This window comes from Hippocampus bargibanti, linkage group LG08 (genome assembly GCF_051943395.1).
Source record: "Hippocampus bargibanti isolate YZ-2025 linkage group LG08, ASM5194339v1, whole genome shotgun sequence".
Lineage (NCBI taxonomy): Eukaryota > Metazoa > Chordata > Actinopteri > Syngnathiformes > Syngnathidae > Hippocampus > Hippocampus bargibanti.
The window spans coordinates 90,001-111,104 of NC_142741.1; the positions used below are offsets into that span (position 1 = coordinate 90,001).

The following is a 21,104-nucleotide window of genomic DNA, read 5'->3' on the forward strand; positions in this document are numbered from 1 at the left end:
AATCACCGAATAAAGTCTGTCTAGTGTTTAAAACGAGGTTCTGCTGCTTCAGTGACGCACGCACCGCAAGTTTCGCATTTGCTTTCACTTTGACTCAGAAAACGTCAAGTTCGATGAAACGTAAATAAATAAGCATATTCACTTTTATGTGTAACGAGTGAAGGTGAGACAACGTTGCTTTTACAACTATAATAAGACTCGGAAACCGAGTGAAGGTTCGATAACTTTACATATTTGATAAGACGAGTTATTCAGACCAGAGCAAACGAACCAAGATACCGCTCAGAACACAGCAAGTGATCCAGCAATGCACTAATTCAAGATTCCAGGCGCCTTAAGTTGCGTTTAGGGATGATCGCAATAAATTAACAGAGTGCCTCAGTCCAGATAAAATAACCGTAAAGGAAGTTTCCAAACAGACAAGACGATTTCAGTGATTTGATGACGAACGCCCGATCCTAGGTGGCAGTGAGTGCAAAGCGGGTGGATCTCAAGTGTCAGTTAAACCAGATCAAGCGGCACGAAAAAGTGATTGCAACAAATGTGTTTATAAGGAGTCAATCAGACCAAAGCAATCAATCTCGTGCGAGTCAAATGCCATTCCGATCAAAGTAATCACTTCAAGGTGTCATTCAAAGCATTGCAAATAACGTTAAAGGAGCGTGATGGAATAAAAGTCAAGTTTGAGACCAAAGTAAGCGATCATGAACGACTCTCATACCCCGTTGTAGGTTCAAGATGTCGACCGTGTCCGCCGCCGCCGTTGAGGCCGCTACCATCCCCGAGGCCACCGAGCGGAAGAAGCCGCTCAAGGCGTGCTGTGCTTGCCCTGAAACCAAGAAAGTCAGAGACGCGTGGTAAATATTTTCAGGACTCAAATACCAAATGTCAAGATAGTGATGAAAATGTATTGATCTGGTTCTCAGCATCATTGAAAAGGGTGAAGAGAATTGCACGGACCTCATCGAAGCCCACAAAGAATGCATGAGGCAGCTGGGATTCAAGATTTAACCCTTTTAGGATGAGCGCGCGCGTGTGTGTGTGTGTGTGTGTGTGTGTGTATGCGCCTGTTAAGTTAAGGCTTGTGAGTTATCAATTTCCCAACTTGTAAAGTTTTGTACAAATCATACACATAGCGGTGGGTGATCCTCGTGAAATAAAGTGATCTTGGGCAGCTTTCCCAAAAGTCTGAGCTGTCCGTCGTAGAGGACGCTGGGGCATTCGGACCACTCTAAACATCGGATTCAGACCTACATCATCGATCTCGGGTGGAAAAAGGACCAAATGGCCATTTCAAGGCAATTGACAGTCACCCAGACCAAAGCCATCAATGCCAGGATTATTTCAAACCGGTTTTCATTTCCTCAAAAAGCACTTGAATTGACAAAGATCAGACCAGACCATTCGATCTATGGGTGTGATTCAAATGAGATGAAACAGCATTTCAAAGGTGAGTTGAGTCAGATCGGAGCAATTGGGTCCAAAGTCAACAAAACGACACAAAGTGAATTAACATAAAGCATGGGTGTCAAAGTCGAGGCCCGGCCGGGGCCGCAGCTGACCCGCTACATCATTTTATTCGGCCCGCAACATGTAACTTCCACGATGCTAAAATGTCAACCAAAATGTACAATTCTCATATGGAATCAATAAGAGAGCTATTGGGTGCTTTTTTGTGTTAACAAATTGCTTATTCCGGTAACGTAATCATTTAACAATCTGTTGTTGATTTTTTTTTTTTTAAATAACGGCCCTGCGAGGGAAACGGCAACAAAAATGTGAGCCGTCATAAAAAACATTGGCAGCCCTTCCAATAAAGGATGTTAAGGAGTTATGGGCCAAAGAAAACGGTCCGTGGTGCCATTTAGATCCCAGATCAAGGATCCATCGCAATGATAACAATATCAGTTTATTTAGACGATCATGGTTATACAATAAAGATTAAAAAGTGGCTATAGGCGGCGCTCATGTGTACAGTGGAGGTATTTAGGTCAGCGTGAAACGGAGTCACTGTTATCTGCGCAGTCAAGTAGCCGCGTCAAATGCTAATTTTAGCTTGTTGAGCTATTGAAACAGTCTGCCTGTTGCGTTTTGACACGTGACCTGCTCACGCGTCGTTTTTTTTAACCTTCTTGTCCGTTTCTCCCTCAGCAAAATGGATGACGAGAATTCAGTTTTGGAAGGACAAAACTTGTTATTTATTTTTTTAGGTGTGACGCTCACTGCAGTTAAAAGTGTTAATAAAAGTTGTATGCAATCAGCTGCAACGGTTGGTTGGTTGTTTTTTTTTCGAATTCCGTGGCATCTTCCTCACCTCTCTGTCCACTTGTCCGCCTTCAAATGATCGGCGTCCCTGCCATGCTCTCAGGCTTTTTAAAAATAACTGCATGTCCGTACTTGACATCTCAGCATTCTTCTCCTTGGTGGACTGACTGAACAGCATTTTGTCCTCTGAAAAAGCACAGAATCACTCTTGGGCCGAGAAAATTGATCCATCTGGAGAGAGAGAGAGAGAGAGAGAGAGAGAGAGAGAGAGAGAGAGAGAGAAAATACACAACAAATTGATGTCCATTCAAAAAAATGCAAGGCATTTTGTCCCAATTTTTTAAACTCATTCATTGCCAGACAATGTGCAAAAATGTGAGCCTTCTGACTGAGCATGGCCGAAAGTAACATTTGGATGAGTTTCATAAATAGATTTTTTTCTTGTTTGAAATTGGAGAGTCCCCACCATGGAGCAAAAAAGTGTCTGTGTGTGTGTTACTTCTGGGTTGAGTGAGTGAACGCTGGCGTGTCTGTCTGCCAGCCACTGCTCACCCGCAGAAAAATTTAACCTGTGACAGGAGTGTCCCTCAAAGTTTTGAAAGGCGCTTATGAATGTAATTATTAAAATGCACATTGTTTTGAAATCAAATGTATTATTATTACGATGATTATAAAATGTGTCCACTCCAGTGCCGGATTTGTGTCATTTTCACTGACATTCCAGGACCCGCAGAATCTCGAGTTTGAGGACTACAAAAACATTGAGGTAAAATGTAGCGGAAGAAAACTTAAGACTCTCTTCTTTCATCAGAAAAAAAAAAGAGTTAATTCCTAAGTTATATGGATCTGGAGTAATCAGAGCTTGAAATGGGGGCGGCTGTCCAAAATACAATGCAATCCATCCATATTGATTTATATTGCACTTTAACAACGGCTGAAGCTGTAACAAAGCGCTAACATGCACAAAAGGCGAATGCTGCCCCCTGGCGGGATGGGAAAACGTTGCTAGAGGTCTGACCAGTGCTTTTTCAGCACTCCATCGCAGGAAAAACCAAAACCTGAAAGAGTTCAGGAATGGCGTTCGTTCCACGTCATGTTTGGTATTTGCGTTTCCATGTATCCATTCACGGCTACTTGTGTGTTTCTTCAACTCCAAATGACTTGCCAGGCCCCGACGGTGGTCTCGTCGCCCTTCAAGGACATTGAAGGACGCCGGTCAGCAAGGAGATATTTTTACCCGTAATCCGACCTGTGGATTACGGGTGTCCGTTTTGTTTTTCGACCCCTAGTTCACGTCAGAAGTGACCCAAGAACATTTTTTTTTTTTGCCTCTGAGAACCTCTGGAGAGTTCACGTTGTGACAAAGTCCTTCCCACTTCCTGCCAGCCCCTTTCTCGCTGTTATGTTAAGTAGCAGCAGGCCTGCGTTGTGTCTGTGTGTGTTGCTCGCGTCCTCCTTGGGTTTCAATTCCAAACATGGTGATCCTTGCGGGGACTCCATATCAACCGCTCCCCCTCCCCCTCCCCCTCCCGGGCTTATCCGCCCTCCTCCAGCTGTTCCGGCCAAAGTCCTGAACCCGAAACGGAAAAGGGGCGACGCACAATGAGACGCAGGAGCCGGTTCTAGAATTTCCACAAGTCCCAATTTTGGATTGCAGACGTTGCCGTACTTTGCGGACATGAGTGGGGGAAACGGCAGCCTGACGGAGAACCTGTTGGCCGCCCCCGTCTGCCATGGCTGGAGCGACGAGACGGAGGGTGCCCTTTACCATCTGGGCAACACCATTCTGTTCCTGGGCTACATGGGCGGCAGCGGCGCCTACGGTTGCCTCTTCATCTTCGGCCTCCTGACGCCGTCCTTCCTGTGTCTGACTCTGTGGGGTCGGATGACGCTATGCGGTCCCGACGTAGTGACCTGGAACATCTTGTTGCTTCTCGCTTGCCTCTTCCAGATTGGCCACCTGCTCTTCCGCCTGTACCGGGAGGGATTAGCCGACGAAGAGCTAGCTGCTCTCTACCAGACTGTCTACCTCCCGTTGGGTGTGCCCGTCCAGGTCTTCAAGGAGATCGCGGGCGCCTTTGGGAATAAGGTGCTGGAAATGAAGGCGGGTGAGACCTACGCGCTGGAGGGCAAGACACCCATCGAGAAGCTCTCCTTTCTGCTGTCCGGCAGGTGGTTGTCGTCGTACTTTCGGCCGACGTTTCGCGATCCGGACGATCCCGAGTCCGTTTAATACCCTACCGGGCCCTTATGGCCTAGTGGCCAGGATAAATATCGGGAAACGTGTCCAACGACGGCATAGGCGTCAAAATCATTCTTTGCCGCGACGGTTTCCTGATGTTGGGGAAGCCGTGACAATGTTTCATCCCATCCAAATTCACAAATAACTACTTTAAAAATCACAAGTGAAGAATAATGACTGTTTTTGTGCTTGACATGGGACCATTTGAAATGTTGGTTGGGACTTTATAAAAGTCACGGGCCGAATAACATGATGTGGCGGGCCACATTTGGCCCCCGGGCCTCGACTTTGACACCTTTGAACTATGCAAAGATGTGAAGGGCAGTGAAGTGCTCGTCAATTTTGCTAGCCTGAATATCTACAGGAGTCACTTGCGATGAAATTTTAAATATGAAACAAGGAGGATTGTCCCCGCCTTAAAATAAATTCCTCCATACATTTCTCCCTAAATCAACGACTATGACATAAGTTGTCGTGCGGAATGAATTACTGGTCAAGGCTGGAAGAATGTTCCATGTGGCCCGCTTTCAAATACTACATGGTCAAGAGCAGGTTGGCTTTGGAGCTAGCACCCCGACATCCCGCCAGCAGATCTCTCAAAAGTTGCTCAAAGTCAACCACGCTGACCAGTTGCCAGGAGAAAAACAACAACAAAAAATGACATCTAAAGCAGGTGCGTGTGGCTGCCGCTGCTCACCCACAGAAAAACTTATCCCGTGACTGTAAAGTGAATGAAGTGGATTATTATTGGGGTTTTTTATTTCAAGGCCGATTGTGATTGTGTCGGTCGTGTGGTTGAAAGGACGGATTGATTGTGCCAAGGTTGGAGCAGATAAACGTGAGCCAGAAGAGATTTCAGTGGATTAGAAGCTGCCACATTCAAGCGTGAAGGAGAAAAAGGCAATCTTTCATGTCATCCACTTTTAGTCGGTGGATTATTTTAAAGCCCCCGCCCCTAACCCTAACCCTAACCCCTGACTGAGGAGCTTCCTGATGACTTCAACCAACGTCTCTGGCAAACGAACAAACGCGGTTTGACGCATCACATTTTTTAGAGCGTTTGACCGTATTTCTTTGATCCCCTGCGGGGATCATGATGCAAATGTTTTGGGAAAGTCACCCCCCCCCCCTCCGACATGAGCGGTGACCTCCAGCTCTCTAATGGTGCGTTCCTTTTTTAACCTTGACGTCAGGGTCAAGGTATCTCTGGAGGGTCACTTCCTGCACTACATCCACCCACACCAGTTCCTGGATTCGCCCGAGTGGGAGTCGCTGAGGCCCAATGAGGACGGAAAGTTCCAGGTAACACACTTTTTCATCCACGCTCCCAAAAAAATGTGCATCTCATTCTAAATGACCATTTTTACCATGGAAAAAAATATGTTTTTTTCGCTTTTCCAGTCTCAGAAAATGATGCAAAAAGAATTCTGGCCCCCAAAAAATATTGAGGGAAAAAAAACAATTGGGTCGTTTTTCTTCTCTTCAAAAAAGGCTTTTTGTTGTCTTTGAAAAATGTCCTCAATGCATTTGTTGAAGAAAAGAATGGGCAGCTGCCGCAGCATGGCGCCGATGTCCTTATTTGATGTCAAACGCCTCTTCCCTTGAGGACGGACACCCTACGATAGCTTCAAACAAGACGGCGAGATCCTCCATCCCGTCCGTCCGTCGTCCGTCCGTCCCACTTGTGGCCTTTTTCTTTGTCTTTGAGGTGACTCTGACGGCGGAGGAGGACTGTCGCTACGTGTCGTGGCGCCGCCGCCGCCTCTTCTCCCTGCTGTCCAAGGAGCGTTACGCGTGCCGCCTGTTCGCCGTCATGCTGGGCTACGACATGGCCGAGAAGCTGTACAACCTCAACGACAAGCTGTACCTGAAGAGCGGCGTCCTGCTGGACATTCGCCTTCCCGGCCTCTACCGCGCGCCGGCCCCCACGTCGCCCATCGGCCAGGTGGCGGAGCCGCGCCCCCGCCGGGACTCGGACCCCGACGACCCCGACCCGGAGCTGCCCTCTGGTGAGGACTCCACCAGCCTGGTCCTGGAGGACTTTGCCGACACGGCGGGCTCCTTGACTGACTACGGCAGTGAGAGGGATTATTTGAGGTAGAGGGGGCGCAAGGGGGTCCGCAGTTAACACAGTGGCTCACCCGCTTAAGTAAGTACTGCGCCCGGGTCGGGGTGGAATGGCGCTTTCGTGTGCATCAATGCCATCTTCAACACTCGCGCTAACAAAATAGGAACTCATTCAATGTGCAAAAAAGTGTCCGCTCCAGCGCCAGGGTTTTTGTCATTGTCACTCCAATTCCAGGACCCACGCAAGATTGACTTTTAGGACGACATCAACATTCAATACGTCATTAGAAACCTTACATTCTCTTCTTTCATCGGAAAAACTAAAGTTAATTCTCAAGTTATCTGAGCTTGAAATGGGGGCGGCTGTACAAAATACAATTTGATTGATATAGCGCTTTAACAACAGCTGAAGCTGGAACAAAGCGCGAACATGGAAAAAAAGGCAAATGGAGCCCCCATGTGGAAGGGGGAAAAAACAGCGCTTTATCGGCACCCAAACAAGAAAAAATCAATCCCAAAGACATTGAGAAATGGCGCTCTACGTCCTATTTTCAATTCTTGAATGGCAGTGAATGAGTTCACAAGAGTTTCGTTGCAATTTCTTCACGCTGACATTTTCAGAAAATGATTATTTTTGGCAGAAATGTCCCGCCTTTATTTTGAAAACAACTTTTCCTGTCATGTAAATCAATGTTTTTTTTTCTGTCAGATATTTGAGACTTTCAAAAAAAAAAAATACACAACTCTTCATTGAAAACACGTTCTTCGAATGTATTCAAAAACTTTGCTATAAACACCAACTTTTGTAATTTTTTAAAACATTTCTTCCCTTCGCAAACTCACAAATATCAATGACCTTTCCTAAAAAAAAAAACAATTAAAAAATATTGGAGGGGGGCCCCAAAATTACCCTTTTGGAAATTTTTGACTGTTGAAAAACTTACTTTGATAATTATCATGTTTTGCAAAGTAATAATAATAATAATAACAATGATACATTTCATTCATAAGTGCCTTTCAAAACTACTACTAAATCTTTTACTTCCCCAAATCCATCTTTTTTTTCTTGTTGGGGGGAGGGTGGCAAAACTTATTTTTTTGGAACATGATGATTTTTTTGTGGGGAAATCGACATTAGCACGTGGGAAGAGGCTTGCTACAATCACAACCAAACAACCATTTATAACTAACCGATTAGCTACCTATTAGTTATCTGGCTATCTGTTAGCTATCTGGCTGGCTATTTATTGGATGTCTACTGGCTGGCTATCTGTTAGCTATCTATTGGCTAGCGGGATGGCTATCTATTAGCTCTCTAGTAGATAGCTAGCTAGTTTTTTATCTATTTGAGTAACTTGCGGGTTAAGTGAACGCTGGCGCGTGTGGCTGCCGCTGCTCGCCCACAGAAAAACTGATCCAGTGACTGTTAAGTGACCTTGAGAGTTTTTAAAGGCGCTGATAAATGAAATGAAATAGTGTATGAAGCATGATTATTTTTCTAAGCAGCAAGAAATGTGTGTGTGTGTGAATTTTGTGAAGAGTTGCCCATTTTGGGGATTGACGCGTCTTTCCCCAATTGGTGGCTAATGTAATACCTATTTATGTCCGCAGGGGGCAGCATGACCGGGGGCACAGCTCGTTTCCAGAGAACTCGAGCGCCGCTAGCGCCGCTAGCTCCCACCGACACTCCCAAACTCTGAACACGCCATTTTCGTTCCCTTTCTTTTTCATCTCTTTTCAGACGTTCACACTATTTTGGACCACGTTTAGGATTATTTTTTAGTTTGTTTGCTTCGATTCACTCGCCACTTATGCTCATTTCTTATCCTCGTGTTGAAAAACACCAAAGAAAGCGAGAGCTTCCTCTGTGAATAAAACAACGTTCGTGTCGTTAGCCGTTAGCATGTTTTGTTTTCTCTTCATATTGAACATGGCACCAATATAATGTGAAATTGTCTAATTACAGGGGGCCAACGTTTCTCCATCAAGCTTTCGAGCAACGTGCAACCAAAGTGTTGTTTTGGGACTGTCTACTTCCTGGAACGTTTCATGTACAGGCTATGATTAGCTGTTTTTTTTTTTTAGCTCATTTCAAAATAAATGTGTGTGAGATGACAACAATAACTACCCATGCTAACACGGACTTCTGCGCCGTCTCCACTTGGCTGCAAATGTCCCGGTTTCTTACTACTGACCTCAGTCTCCTCTTGGGTAAAAATCGACGGATCGCCGCGGGTCCATTTTGAGGATTTGTGGCTCGAAACCACAAAAATACATCCATGCTAACGTTAGCCGACTCCACGGTCACCATTTTCTTGTGAGGAAGTCTTTTTCTTGCCCCCCACTCCATTTTGTCTCTGAAGTGAGTTAGAAGTGATTGCACACCTGCACAAGGTCATGTGACCACGGCGACCCTCGCCGAACGTTGATGTTGTTCACGCACAGAGGCTCCTCGCGGCTGATAAAACAGAAAAGTGATTGTGTCTCACCAAGAGTGTTTTAAATTGATTTCAGAAAAATAATGATGATAAATGCAACGTAAACACAAACAACTATCTACAAACAATAGTAAAAGCTGCCTAGCAACAAGCGATCACATGAATTCTGCCTAGCAACAGGGGCGTTCCCATTTTCCTACGCCGAAAGCGTAATAGCTGAAAAAACATGGCCTTCTAACGGTCCCGACAAAATCAAAGCATCCCTTCAACATTTCAGCAGGGACGTACGTGGGAGAGGCGATTTGGGACAGGCAGATGGACTTGAGGTGGATGTGGCTCTGCCGGTAGAAGCGAGCGCCCGTGTTTGTCAACGTGATGGAATGAATCTCACACAGCGCCTGCGGGTGAGCCAGCACCGTCCTGTACGCTGTGGCGTCTCTTTGACTGAAAGACACCGACGCCGCATTTAGCACCACGGACGGACACGGACGGACGCTTATGACCTCCCTCAAGGCTGTCCAATGGACTTTCTTTTTGTCTGTTTGGAGATGAACAACATCGTGTGGACCTTCAATTTAGATACTCGCAGCAAATACTTTGGTCTGGTTCAAGGCTTCAGGGAACTGTGATGAATTTGGGGAAGCCATTAGAATATTTCATCCCCTCCATGAATTACATAATAGAAAAAAATGAATGAATGACAGCTTTTCAAATTTGAAGCCAAAAAATAATGACTGTTCTTGTGGGACAATTTGAAATTTTTAGCTTTAGCGTCATGGAATTTCACGTTTCATGCGGCGGGCCAGATTGACTTTGACACTTGCGATGTAAGGGATTAGCCAGAGAGATGAATAGAAAGAGAACTCGCTACCCGGCTAGCTAGACGAGCATGTCATTTCACAAGTTTGATTTGCTATTTTATTGGGCGGGCGGGCGGGCCGAATAAAATAATGCGGCGGGCCAGATTTGGCCCCCGGGCCTTGACTTGGACGCCTCGTGTTACCTAGCGCGCCACTGCGCTCGGGAGGCCAAAGGAAGGAGAAGCAAATAAGTCAATCAAAATGTTGCGCTACCCACAGCCGCAGTTGTTGTCGCGTCTCCAAATCTCCGGTCGTCAGCGTCACTTCCACGTGTGCGCTTTTCGTTAGAGGCGACGCTTCCAACGCAAGCAGGATGTGATGAGCTGCGGCACCAACGGGACAAAAAGTCACATGCTTTACAATTCTTGGCCAGAAAATTAAGGCTTATTTTGCACACACACACACACATGGATAGAGAGATAGATTTTTGGTTCTTTTTCTTTTCTGTGGTGCCCTTCACTTGGTCTGACTTGGATTTCTTCTTGTTGTGAGCGCAAGCCGGCAGATTAGCTTTTTTTGCCTTTGTGTTGTGAAGGGTCACCGGCACGCACGCAGCAAAGGAGCTCATTAGCTCTTTTCCGCCGACTCGTGACGTTTCCCCCCCCGCGGCTTTGCCTTTGATGTTTCGCCGCAATGAGACGAAGGTTGGGTTTTCGTATCCACGTGAGGACGCGAATGAGGAACGGTGGAAGCTTCCGGTCAACGTCGGGCGTGGTACTTTTGGTACATTTCGCGACATTTCCCCCGCGGCTGTCACGGAATCCGTCCTGTGTTCTTCCATCAGCGTTTGGTTGGGGGCTGCCGCAAAAATGGACAAAATCCCACTTGAACGGACCGTTAGGACGGCGCAAAAACTCTTTGTCAGCGCCCGAGCCACTCTCGAGGACTTGCACACTGCCGCCATCCAAACTAGGGCGCGGAAAATCCTACTGGACCCTTCGCAACCTGCCCACCACCTTTTCCAGCGACTTCCCTAGCTCAGGCAGGCGCTACCGATCCCTGCGCACCAAATCCAGCAGACATTGAAACAGCTTCTTCCCCCAAGCCGCAAACTCAAATACAAGTGTAGAGTGCCTCTCTACACCTGCCTTTTTTTTGGATGAAGATACTAGTGCAGCGTGTTCTAGCGGAAACAAATTCCTTATGTGTGCCACATACTTGGCAATAAAGACGATTGTGATTCTCACCGCAGAAGGGAGGTCGAGATGTGGTGAGGAGGAACAATTTCTGCTCGCTGGGGATGGAGGATGAGCTGATGCCGCACTTTTCCGACAAACCTGAAAGGCATCGTTGAAACATGATTATTTTGTGATGTCATTGTTTTTTTAATGTCCAGTAAATCTTCACTATCATCAGGTTGATCTTCCATTTTTGTTTTCAACGCATTGTGTACTGCATCGCTGTCCAGCTTGCCAAATGTTCTCGATGACATAACGCGTAATGTCAACAAAATGTTCTGAACATTGTAAAATGTAAGAGTAGCATTAAAACACACGCAGGCGAATAAGTCAAGTACAGGTCGTCTCGTCGGAAGTCCAATACATCAGGAAGGCAGTGGTATGAAATCAGCATTTAGTGTGAATATTTCTTGATTTATTTAGCAAGCTATCCAGCTAACTAGCTTGCGATCTCGGTAGCTAATATTTGCTATCTGGCTGGCCGGCACGCTGGCTGGCTAGCTGTACAACTAGCTATTAGCTATCTATTGGCTAGCTAGCTAGCTTTCTATCTATTTGAGTGACTTCCAGGTTGAGTGAACGCTGGCACGTGTGGCTGCCGCTGCTCAACCACAGAAAAACGTATAAACTTATCCTGTGACTGTAAAGTGACCTTGAGAGTTTTGAAAGGCGTTTATAAATTAAATGGATTATTATTATTATATTTCAAAAAACACTGTCATCTTGGGTTTTTTTTTCCTGCTTGGACCTGAAAAAAATCTTTCATAGTTTGTATAATTCAATCAAGTATTGTATTCTTTTGGTCATGGACGTTAAAAAAATCAATACTTTACAAACTTCACTTAAAACGGTTTATTTTCGGAATGTGAACCCCGCGATTACTGCAAGGGTGCTCAAACTTTTTCAGCATAGGAGCGACTTTTGAAATGATTTAGCCATTCTATTCATCGAGAAATATCGTGAGGATTCTTGCAACTGATGTTGGTATGCACGTCACCCCCGCGATAAACGAGGGATTACTGTCTTGTACTCAATCTTCTTCGTTGTTTTTTTTCCCCCGGCTTTGTTCGATCTGTTTTTCTTCTAATAGAATATTTTGAACGCTTATCAATTTGATGCGAATCGCTTACCGATGGTGGGACAGGTTCCCCCGAAGACGTCGCAGTGGAGGCATCGTCCCCGGAGGAAGTTTTGGTAGGTGTCACACGGAAGGCCGCTGAGCCGGCACGACGCGTTCAGAGCGCTCATGTACACTTGCAGCGCCCTCATGTGGTCGCAGATCACATAGCCGTACACTGGAAGCAAGTCCAAAAACGGACAAATCCACGCACGTGTACAAAAAAGTTCAAAAGGGAACACAAATCAGTCGAATTTGTATCAAAAGGAAGGCGAACCCACGCGTGACAATGTTTTGGAAGGATCTTTGGGTTTAAAAGTGGCAAGAAAGCCAAAATTGGGTAATGAGGGTGAGGGAGAGTGAGACAAAAAGTGCTATGCTTCAAAAGGTTCCAGGAATCATAATACGACTCAAAGGTGCTTTGGTGTAAGTAGTGTACCAAGAGCAATGCCTTTTTTTCAAACGTCTGTGTGTGTGTGTGTGCTCTCAGTCGTACAGGAGCGGTCCATCCATCGATGAGAAGGTTTCTTCAGCCGTCATCTGTACAAATTTGAAGGTTTCGGACGTTTCGCCTCCTATCCAAGAGGCTTCGTCAGCAAACTAAAGTCTGACCGGTCGTATCGGCCCTATTTATATATCCCTAATGGCGGCGCCGGACACAGCTATGATAGGTCCCTACTCGCAGGTTGGGGGGAGCAGAGGACCACTCCCTGCGGCCCCACTGATTGTTCCGACATTTTTCAAACGGATACTAAAACATCGTACAGTATTTTACAAAGAGCTGCCAAAAATAATGTCGTTGAAATGGATCAAGCAAGTAAGATGGTGGAATTTTTGGTAGCTTTCACAACATTTGTTGAAAAAATAGGGAATTCTATTCTATCTAAAATTGGGATATCTATTTTGTGAAGGATATTAACTTGGAACCCACCAGAGGCAAACTGGGATCGCGCACATCCCGTCTGGTCGTTTCCACCATTCAGGAAGAAGTCCACGTGGCCGACCGGGATGGAGATGCCGAAATCTGATGACGGGTCAAAACAAAACTACATCAAATCACCTCGAAAACATTTTCTGGTCTTCAACAGCCTAGTACAGCGATAGCTCAGCTTACAAACTTAATTGTTTCTCAGAAAGTGTATGTTAGACGAAAAGTTTGTCTGCCAAACATTTATTTCCCATAAGAAACCATTAAAATGAGAATAATCCGTTCCCAGGTCCCCATAAAACATCATTTTCTACCAAATAAGCCTTAACACTACACAAAATATCCCTTATTTTACGTATAATAAATGTGTTATTGTATTGTCATGAAAGAAATAACCTGTACGGTATAATCAAGTGGTTTTATCGACCTTTGTGATGGTCTTTGATGTAGTTAACCTCTTGATGATATCCGAGTGACGTTGCCATGCTTTCTAGGCGATAATACCCTCAGTCACACGGTGCCCTGCTAGTTGGACCGTGCGGTTTGGTGTTCTTCCGCCGAAAAGTAGTCCGCCAGCCATTGTGGCGTTGGTATGCCAAGATGATATTCTCGCCAATTTAATGTTCGTCAGGCGAACCGTTTGTAAGCTAAAGCGTCGGTAAGGCGAGGCATCGCCGTGTCATCTTTTTGTTGTTGTTGACGTTAGATGATGTTGATGTATTTCTGCAGTTTCCAAATTGAAATGGCTTTCCGCCGTTAATTGACATCAAATATTACGGTTGGCCTGCATGTATTTGACTTACAGTCAGAATCGGTGTGGATGGCGTCCACAAAGCGCGCGTCCGACGGGTCCAGGCGGTCGAAGGTGTCCGCGCCCTTAAACATCGGGCCGGCCGGGTCCAAACCTGGCGAACGTTCAACGGTAAAAGAACAACATGGCGGGGCGCTCCAAATTTGGGCAGGTGGCAGCGGAGGTTCACCCGTGATTCTTCCGATCTTTCCTTGGAAGAGCGTTCCTACAAATCCGGCCACGTGCGCCCCCAAACTGACGCCGATAAAGTGGAAGTCCTCCAGCTTGCATCCGTCTTTCTGGACAAAAAAAGCCATCACATTGAATGACGGGGAAAGCGTAGCGACGGGGCGTCGTTTGTCACCTGCAGTCGGTTGACCAGGACGGAAATCTGCAGGGCCGCCTCCTTGTAGTTGTCCACCGCCAGGTTGTAGGCAAACGAGGCGCCGTGCACCCAGTCCACCGTCAGCACGTTGACGTCTTCCGCCGCCAGCAGCGCCTCGGCCAGATCCAAAAGCCAGGAAGGTTTGCTGCCCGTGGCTCTGTTTATCACACATGCCATCATGCAATACAATCGCATTGGATTGGATTAGCCTGTATTCGTCTGCCACTGGAGACGTTGACATTCCACAGCAGCAAAGTGATGAAAGTAAGACGAGAGCAAAGCAAAGCAAAGCAAAGGAAGAAGGAGAAAAACAAAATAGAGGAGCTGCCTGCCACGCTGGCAGTGCCATCTTGAAGTCAAAACAACAACAACATAAATAAATAAATAACTACAATGGCAACACAAAGACAGTCATTACAATTTTAAGCACTTTCTGCACCCTCTTTGATATAGAAGAAGAAGTTCTAGATGAAAGAGGAGAGGATCAAAACATCCTTTTCACCAGTGGATCAGGGACATCAGGGTGAAATGCGCACGTCTGCTCCAAGCTAAATGTGAAATGAAAGACAAACACAAATCTGGAGCGAACCATTGACCATCTCCTGTCCCACATATTGTAAATCCTCTGCAATTCCTAGCCGCGACAGCTCCACGCATACATTGGTGCTCTTTGTATGAACAAATACCATTTTGTGTTCTACGTAACACGGTACCTATTTTTTCCTTCAATGATAATAGCAAGATTGTGAATTTTGGGTGTGCGCAGAGATTGCAGGGCGTGGCGTCTGACCTGTATCCGTGAACGATGACCTTGGTGGGCCGCGTGGCGTTGAAGGAGCTTCCCGAAACCTGGCGAAAAGGCCGTGCGCAGCCCAGACGCTCTCGGGTCATCAAGAGGAAGCGAATGCGCGATTGCGCTCGCTGCTGCCTCTGCTGGCGGTACTGCTGCCAGGTGCTATTACTCACGTCGGCGCACTCGTCCGCTTTTGCCTCTGAACCTACGTGATGATGACGGTGTAATTATGCATGTGATCATATCATAACATTTAAAGGACAACCGACGTCATTTTTTGGGTTTTTAACTGACACCAGAAAAACGTTTGAAAGCATCTAAAATAGCCAAAACACGCAGTATGATATTTTTAGTCAAATGCAAAACACCAATAAAAATGAGCTTCAAGTGTCCAAAATCTGCAAAAAAATGAGCTGTGAATTGGGCATTTTCAGAAACCCCCCCCCCCCCCCCACCCAGTTCGTGACGTCACGCCAAGACGTCTTGCATTGTAGGAGAATCAAAACAATGGCTTCAGATTCGGAGATGCTTTCTTGTTACACATCCAGTTATGAATAGGATTCAAATAGTTCTGAAGAGGAAAGCATACATGTTTGCGATCCATTAAAGAATTTATTTGTGCCATTTTGAGGCAACATTGGGGGAAAAATCTCTCACCCAAAAAAAAAGGCACAAAATGACGACCTCCTGTGGCCACCTCCGTTTCCACACGCTGATAAATTCCTTATATGGCGCTTGGACGCCCTCTTCTGGCCTTCTGGCGGCTTTTGGGTGCAACACGAGGTCCCCAGACCAAACAAGTACAGCAAAATACATTGAAGGACCGCTACAATGCGTCTTTTTTACGGTAAAGGGCGGTCCTTTAGTGACGTCACGTACGGACTCGTCACCAACTCAAAAGCAAGACTTCCTGAATATTCAGCGCGAGTCTTAAAAGGTAAAATCTAGCTATATGCGGTGGAATTTTTGTAAAATACGCTCAGTAGAAGTCATTTGAAGCCATTTTACAAATTATGGACACAACTTGTCCGGAGACGTCGGTTGTCCTTTAAATATGACACTTTTGATGTCATTATGATGCTGCATATTTGTAGTTGGTTTTTGTTTTGTATTTATCCATCCATCCATTTTCCGTAGCGCTTATTCCTCATTAGGGTCGCGGGGGTCGTGGAGCCTATCTCAGCTGTCTTCGGGCACGAGGCGGGGGACACCCTGAATTGGTTGTCAGCCAATCGCAGGGCACACAAAGACATACAACTGTCACTCTCATACTCACACCTAGGGACAATTTGGAGTGTCCAATCTGCCCGCCATGCATGTTTTTGGAGTGTGGGAGGAAACCGGAGGACCCGGAGAAAACCCACGCGCGGGGAGAACATGCAAGCTCCACACCGACAACCTCTGCACTGCGAGGTCAGTGTGCTAACCACTCGACTACCGGGCCACCCTTCTTTTGTATTTATTTTCTTATTAATAATGATAATCATACATTTTATATCTAAGCGCCTTTCAAAGCTCTCAAGGACACTTTGCAGTCACACAACAAGCACATAAATGAAACCACAGTTCAAATTTTAAATAAAAATCATGGCCCCAATATGTATAATTAAGCTTTTGTTATAAGTTTTCATCTCAACATAATTATAATCTTACTGGGATATGGTGTTTTGCACATTGTAAAACAATTAATTACGAATTTGATCATAATGACCCATGACTAAAATAGCCTTTTTATTATATTTATTTTATTACTTATTTTGGTTTCATATATATATGCATAGATATATGAAGTTATAATGGTAGATTTTTTGCATATGTGACTAATATTTTTTATTATAGTTTTGGTTTCATATATATATGCATAGATATATGAAGTTATAATGGTAGATTTTTTGCATATGTGACTAATATTTTTTATTATAGTTTTGATTTTTTTGCGTTTTATAATACAATCCAAGTGTTGTATTTATTATTATTATTATTATTATGTTTGCTTTATTTTACACGTATTTTCAATTTGATTTGAATGCACATTACGTTTTTATTTACTTCATTATTCATTGAATGTTGCAATATTTTCTATTTTATTTGGATTCGTTCTTTGAGTATTTGTTCTCCTTTTCCGCGTCTATTTTTCTACCTACATTATTTGTATTGAAGATATCATTTTCAAAGTACATTTCATTCTTCTTATATTTGGATGTGTTTTGCGTGAGAGTTGTTCAAATGTGATTTCATTCTTGATCAATGTGACTTTGGTTCTCGTAGTACTACTTGGACTTGAGGCACAGGTACCTTGGACCTACCTTGGACCGCGTGGACCAGCAAAAGAGCGAAGAACAGCAGGACGCTCATTTCCATTTCTGGCACTTGAACGGCAGCTTAGCGGTGCTCAGCTGCTCAGTGAAGCCGGCACAGGGTGATCGGATTTCGGTGAAGACGTCACAATACAGACGGCGACGGAGACCCAAATCACCAATTGGCCCATTAGCGACAACGCTGATATGTTAGCTCGAGCGTTTGATGACAATCTGTCAGAACTCACGTCCGCGGGGAGTGACTACGAACGTGATTGGTTGTTGCTTTTCCTTGAACCTCGCGGCTGATAGGTCGCTTCAAAGTAATGAATGTCCCGAGTCAGTTCTCAAATACTGATGATATGTATTCCTTTAATTCCAATGGTAGAATTTCTGCAGAGATGGGCAACATCCAGTCAGTACATAAATAAAAGATGGCCTCTTGAAAGACTCAAGCTGTCATCAAAAGTTATTTTCACTTGCCTCGACACGCATCAGGAAATGTATTGTAGCGGTTGAGGTCTTGATTCCAACTGCTAACAAGTGGATCTGACTTGAACTTGGCAAAAGGCAGTCCAAAGTCTTCACGTGAACACGCCCCCCGCCTGGTCCCAGTGCCCGCTATGTATATCCTAACGCATTTGGATCAAAAAGGAAGTCATAAACACTTTGAACGAACACTTGTATATCGAAGAAAATGTGCGAATTAAAATAATCTCGTTTTCGAAAGCCGTCACGATTACCCAGATTCCCGATGTGCTCGAACGGTGACCCCGCCGGTTGGCGGTCGTGAAGTGACGTCACAATCCCGCGACTCGCCGCACACGGCCGCATCCGCTCGACGACGGCCAAGTACGTTTTCGGCGTGACTTTCTCTTCCATTTTGTTTCTGTTAAAGCAAGCAATAGTTCGTCGCTGTCGCGCATTTTCTCTTTCTGAACGAGAACATCGATCGGGGTTCGCTTTTCCGTCGTTGAGGATGAGCGACAGCGATGACGACGGCGTCCCAACGCTGTCGGCTCGCACTCTGGCTGCTCTCCGGGAGTTCTACGAGGAGACCCGAGGAGAAAACACCCGAAATGAGCCTTGCGCAGACGCCGAACATTTTGCCGTGGGATCCCTCAGCGAAGACTGGGTCAGTCAGCGCCACGCCGCTCGTGTTCGCCAATGTTTGGCCCGACGTACGATACGTGAATCGTTGTTGCTTTTGTCCGGAGCCTCTTCGGGACACAGAAGGAAAAAAACAAACAAACTTTACGTTCCGTCGCTAAGTTTGGCATTCACTCGCAAAGAGTGCGAGATCTCGTTATCTTTTATTTAGTTATTTACATTGTTTTAATGTGCGTTCGTCTACTTCCGGGTTATCTTGGCCAAGGAAATAGTCCTGTTTTGTTCACCGCTCGCTTCAAATGTTAGCTTATTCGGAAACATTAAAAACATGTATTTATTTTTTTATTAAATTCAACGATTGATTTAGATGCAATATTTTAAAATGTTACTAAATTCAACGATTGAAAATGCGCTATGTTTGTTATTTCCGGTTATCCGGACACTGACCCGAAAGTACATCAACGCGGAAAATTAAAAAAAAAATACTGATTGTAAAATACTTTTACAATTATTTCTGTGCTTTCGTTTCATGAAACGTTTTCTCCTTATTTTACACGTGAAGTGCTAACTAAAAACGACAGACGTTGCTTTGCATTTGGGGTCCTCAAATAAGATGGCTGGAACGTAGCATTTGGGGATAAAATGAGGCCAGGGACAAAGTTGTCCATGATGGAAAAGTGAATGCTACTTTTGTTGTGTTTGCATAGAGGATGAGTCAGTTCTGGTACACTGACGACACAGCGACGCGATTGGCTGAGGAGCTTCTGCAACAAGCTGGAGAAGGCGGACGGTAAGCAAAAGAAAAACAAACAACCAAACAGAAGCACAAACCGTAGGAAATCGTCATTCCGCACGGGTCCCGTCGCACTGCCTGCAACTGTACACCGAGACAATTGCAAAGTACAGCGATACCTTGGCTTAGGAACTTAATTGCTTCCCAGACAGAGTGTCTAAGACCAAAGGTGCATTACACATACTGCTGTTAGCATTTAGCTTAGCAGCCGCATGCCGTCGAATGAGGTACAGTAAAGTCTCGTTATATCGATATATCGATAGTCCCGGTTATACCGCTATTTTTTCGGACTCCCTTGAATATCGATATAACGAGACTTTACTGTATTTGTGCCGCAGGATCGCCTGCGTGAGCGCCCCCAGCGTTTACCAGAAGCTCAAGCAGCTCTGCGGCGGCTGCGCTCCGGCGTCCGTGGCGCTCCTGGAGTACGACCGGCGCTTCGCCATCTACGGCGATGACTTTATCTTCTACGACTACAAGCGTCCGCTGGAGTTTGGCCAGCGCGGCGTGGCCCGCGGCGGCTTTGACGTGGTCCTGGCGGACCCGCCGTACCTCTCGGAGGAATGTCTCACCAAAGTGGCCCAGACGGTCAAATACCTCAGCAAAGGAAAAGTGCTGCTGTGCACGGGTGAGCGACGACGACGACGACGCTTCTTTTAACCCATTCGCTGCCAGAACATGTGCACAAATGTCTTTACTCCAGTGCCGGGGTTTTTGTCACTTTCACTTCCAAGGTCCCACAATTCCAGGACCCACTTAATCGTGAGTTTTATAAGAATAATAGATAGCCAGCTAGACGGTTAGCTAACTAGCTAGATATAGCCAGATAGCTATAAGGCGCACTTATTGTTGTAAAAGTGAAGCCAAAATAATGCACTTGTACGTTTTAAGGACTACGTAGACATGCGATGCAGCGTAAGACTCTTTCTTCTTAAGTTATATGGCTCTGGAGTTATCTGAGCTTGAAATGGGGGCGTCTGTACGAAATACAATACATATTGATTGATATAGCGCTTTCGCAACAGCTGAAACTGAGTTGCATTGGCGCTAGCTAGCTACGCAATTTAGACTAGCTTGTATAAAGGGGAGGAGCATCTTTTTTTCTGTTGCCGCGGCAACCTCAGCCCACAGGCTCCTTGTCGTCGAACAAATGTGTGCATTTCAGATTTTATCATCCCAAAAAAATGGCCATTTGATCGCCATTTTTTTTCTTCAATGGAATATTTAAACATTCGAACAATTTAATCATCTGAAATATAACTTTTATTTCACAATATGACTCGTTATGTTAACATTTGGCTGAGCATTATGATGATTTGCATTATGACTGTGTTGTTTTTCAGGTGCCATGATGGAAAATGTGGCCAAAGATCTTCTCACCGTCCAAATGTGCCACTTCCTGCCACGGCACCAGCGCAACTTGTCCAACCACTTCCGATGTTTCGTCAACTACCCGTCGGCTTTGCTCGCGTGATGGGGAAAAGGTTGCCAGGGGGCGGGACCATCCACAATGTTCCGCTTGATGATTGGACGATGTTCGCAGGCGTCAAAATGCCAAATCCGGACCATGTTGGCACAGAAAGGCAAGCGGGACAAAATGTCAAAATCCACACAAAACACTCAAATAATAGGTGACATATGCAGCTGGCTAGCTCTTAGCTATCTATTATTGATATTTGACGTTGGTCATTTTTTACCTGGATGTAAAAATCCACACAAAACAGTCAAATAGATAACTTCTAGCTAGCTATCTGCCTAGCTAGTCGGCTATCTATTAGCTACCCAAATAAATAGAAAGCTAGCTGGCTTATAAAACCCTTACGACATTGTGTGTGTCTACA

The 21,104-nt window shown here is 45.3% G+C and overlaps 5 protein-coding genes across 15 annotated transcripts in view; 3 read left to right on the forward strand and 2 right to left on the reverse strand.

Annotated features, from left to right (window-relative positions):
* The window catches only part of LOC148894158 (potassium/sodium hyperpolarization-activated cyclic nucleotide-gated channel 2-like), an 11,581-nt gene extending 10,750 nt beyond the window's left edge, over positions 1 to 831 (reverse strand). For both annotated transcript variants that reach the window (XM_089003042.1, XM_089003041.1), the window contains exon 1: positions 722 to 831. The gene's annotated coding sequence lies outside the window, so the exon portion shown is untranslated. The remainder of the gene's footprint in view (positions 1 to 721) is intronic.
* cox17 (cytochrome c oxidase copper chaperone COX17) overlaps positions 1 to 2,267 on the forward strand; it is a 2,957-nt gene extending 690 nt beyond the window's left edge. Inside the window, exons 2-3 of the mRNA XM_089003063.1 lie at positions 732 to 857; positions 927 to 2,267. Coding sequence (XP_088859189.1) covers positions 732 to 857; positions 927 to 1,011 — 211 coding nt within the window. The 3' untranslated portion in view covers positions 1,012 to 2,267. The remainder of the gene's footprint in view (positions 1 to 731; positions 858 to 926) is intronic.
* A 78-nt stretch (positions 2,268 to 2,345) lies between these two features.
* Positions 2,346 to 18,241, reverse strand: pla1a (phospholipase A1 member A). Of its 8 annotated transcripts, XM_089003047.1 has the most exons (15): positions 18,104 to 18,241; positions 17,844 to 17,992; positions 17,609 to 17,753; positions 17,370 to 17,459; positions 15,061 to 15,268; positions 14,250 to 14,427; positions 14,076 to 14,184; positions 13,899 to 14,000; positions 13,099 to 13,191; positions 12,181 to 12,345; positions 11,060 to 11,149; positions 10,090 to 10,195; positions 9,301 to 9,456; positions 8,960 to 9,032; positions 2,360 to 2,496 (listed from the first exon to the last, which is right to left on the reverse strand). In XM_089003047.1, exons 4-15 carry the CDS (start codon positions 17,422 to 17,424, stop codon positions 2,374 to 2,376), a joined length of 1,458 nt encoding a protein of 485 aa, XP_088859173.1. In that variant the 5' UTR covers positions 17,425 to 17,459; positions 17,609 to 17,753; positions 17,844 to 17,992; positions 18,104 to 18,241; the 3' UTR covers positions 2,360 to 2,373. The 8 variants fall into 8 exon arrangements, 7 of the variants coding, with proteins under 7 accessions (XP_088859173.1, XP_088859170.1, XP_088859175.1 ...); XR_016115828.1 differs by having other exon boundaries at positions 2,346 to 2,496; positions 8,770 to 9,032; positions 17,370 to 17,753; XM_089003044.1 differs by having other exon boundaries at positions 17,370 to 17,753.
* popdc2 (popeye domain cAMP effector 2) lies at positions 3,690 to 8,468 on the forward strand. Of its 3 annotated transcripts, none has more exons than XM_089003055.1 (4): positions 3,690 to 4,437; positions 5,701 to 5,809; positions 6,216 to 6,516; positions 8,186 to 8,468. In XM_089003055.1, exons 1-4 carry the CDS (start codon positions 3,944 to 3,946, stop codon positions 8,272 to 8,274), a joined length of 993 nt encoding a protein of 330 aa, XP_088859181.1. In that variant the 5' UTR covers positions 3,690 to 3,943; the 3' UTR covers positions 8,275 to 8,468. The 3 variants fall into 3 exon arrangements, with proteins under 3 accessions (XP_088859181.1, XP_088859179.1, XP_088859180.1); XM_089003054.1 differs by having other exon boundaries at positions 3,694 to 4,437; positions 6,216 to 6,656; XM_089003053.1 differs by having other exon boundaries at positions 3,693 to 4,437; positions 6,216 to 8,468.
* A 96-nt stretch (positions 18,242 to 18,337) lies between the features above and the next one.
* Positions 18,338 to 21,084, forward strand: eef1akmt1 (EEF1A lysine methyltransferase 1). Its single transcript, XM_089003062.1, has 4 exons — positions 18,338 to 18,495; positions 19,178 to 19,260; positions 19,602 to 19,891; positions 20,607 to 21,084. The coding sequence occupies exons 1-4, from the start codon at positions 18,340 to 18,342 to the stop codon at positions 20,735 to 20,737; spliced, it is 660 nt and encodes a 219-aa protein (XP_088859188.1). The 5' UTR covers positions 18,338 to 18,339; the 3' UTR covers positions 20,738 to 21,084.
* The last annotated feature ends 20 nt before the right edge of the window (positions 21,085 to 21,104 follow it).

Coding starts and splice junctions, on each gene's coding strand:
- eef1akmt1 (XM_089003062.1), top strand. CDS start 18,340: ATGAGCGACAGCGATGACGACGGCGTCCCAACGCTGTCGGCTCGCACT. Junction 18,496..19,177: donor GATCCCTCAGCGAAGACTGG/GTCAGTCAGCGC, acceptor GTGTTTGCATAG/AGGATGAGTCAGTTCTGGTA. Junction 19,261..19,601: donor CAAGCTGGAGAAGGCGGACG/GTAAGCAAAAGA, acceptor TTTGTGCCGCAG/GATCGCCTGCGTGAGCGCCC.
- popdc2 (XM_089003053.1), top strand. CDS start 3,944: ATGAGTGGGGGAAACGGCAGCCTGACGGAGAACCTGTTGGCCGCCCCC. Junction 4,438..5,700: donor TCCTTTCTGCTGTCCGGCAG/GTGGTTGTCGTC, acceptor CCTTGACGTCAG/GGTCAAGGTATCTCTGGAGG. Junction 5,810..6,215: donor ATGAGGACGGAAAGTTCCAG/GTAACACACTTT, acceptor TTTGTCTTTGAG/GTGACTCTGACGGCGGAGGA.
- pla1a (XM_089003047.1), bottom strand. CDS start 17,424: ATGGAAATGAGCGTCCTGCTGTTCTTCGCTCTTTTGCTGGTCCACGCG. Junction 12,346..13,098: donor GCGATCCCAGTTTGCCTCTG/GTGGGTTCCAAG, acceptor ACTTGCTTCCAG/TGTACGGCTATGTGATCTGC. Junction 9,457..10,089: donor ACGCGACAACAACTGCGGCT/GTGGGTAGCGCA, acceptor GGTGTCTTTCAG/TCAAAGAGACGCCACAGCGT.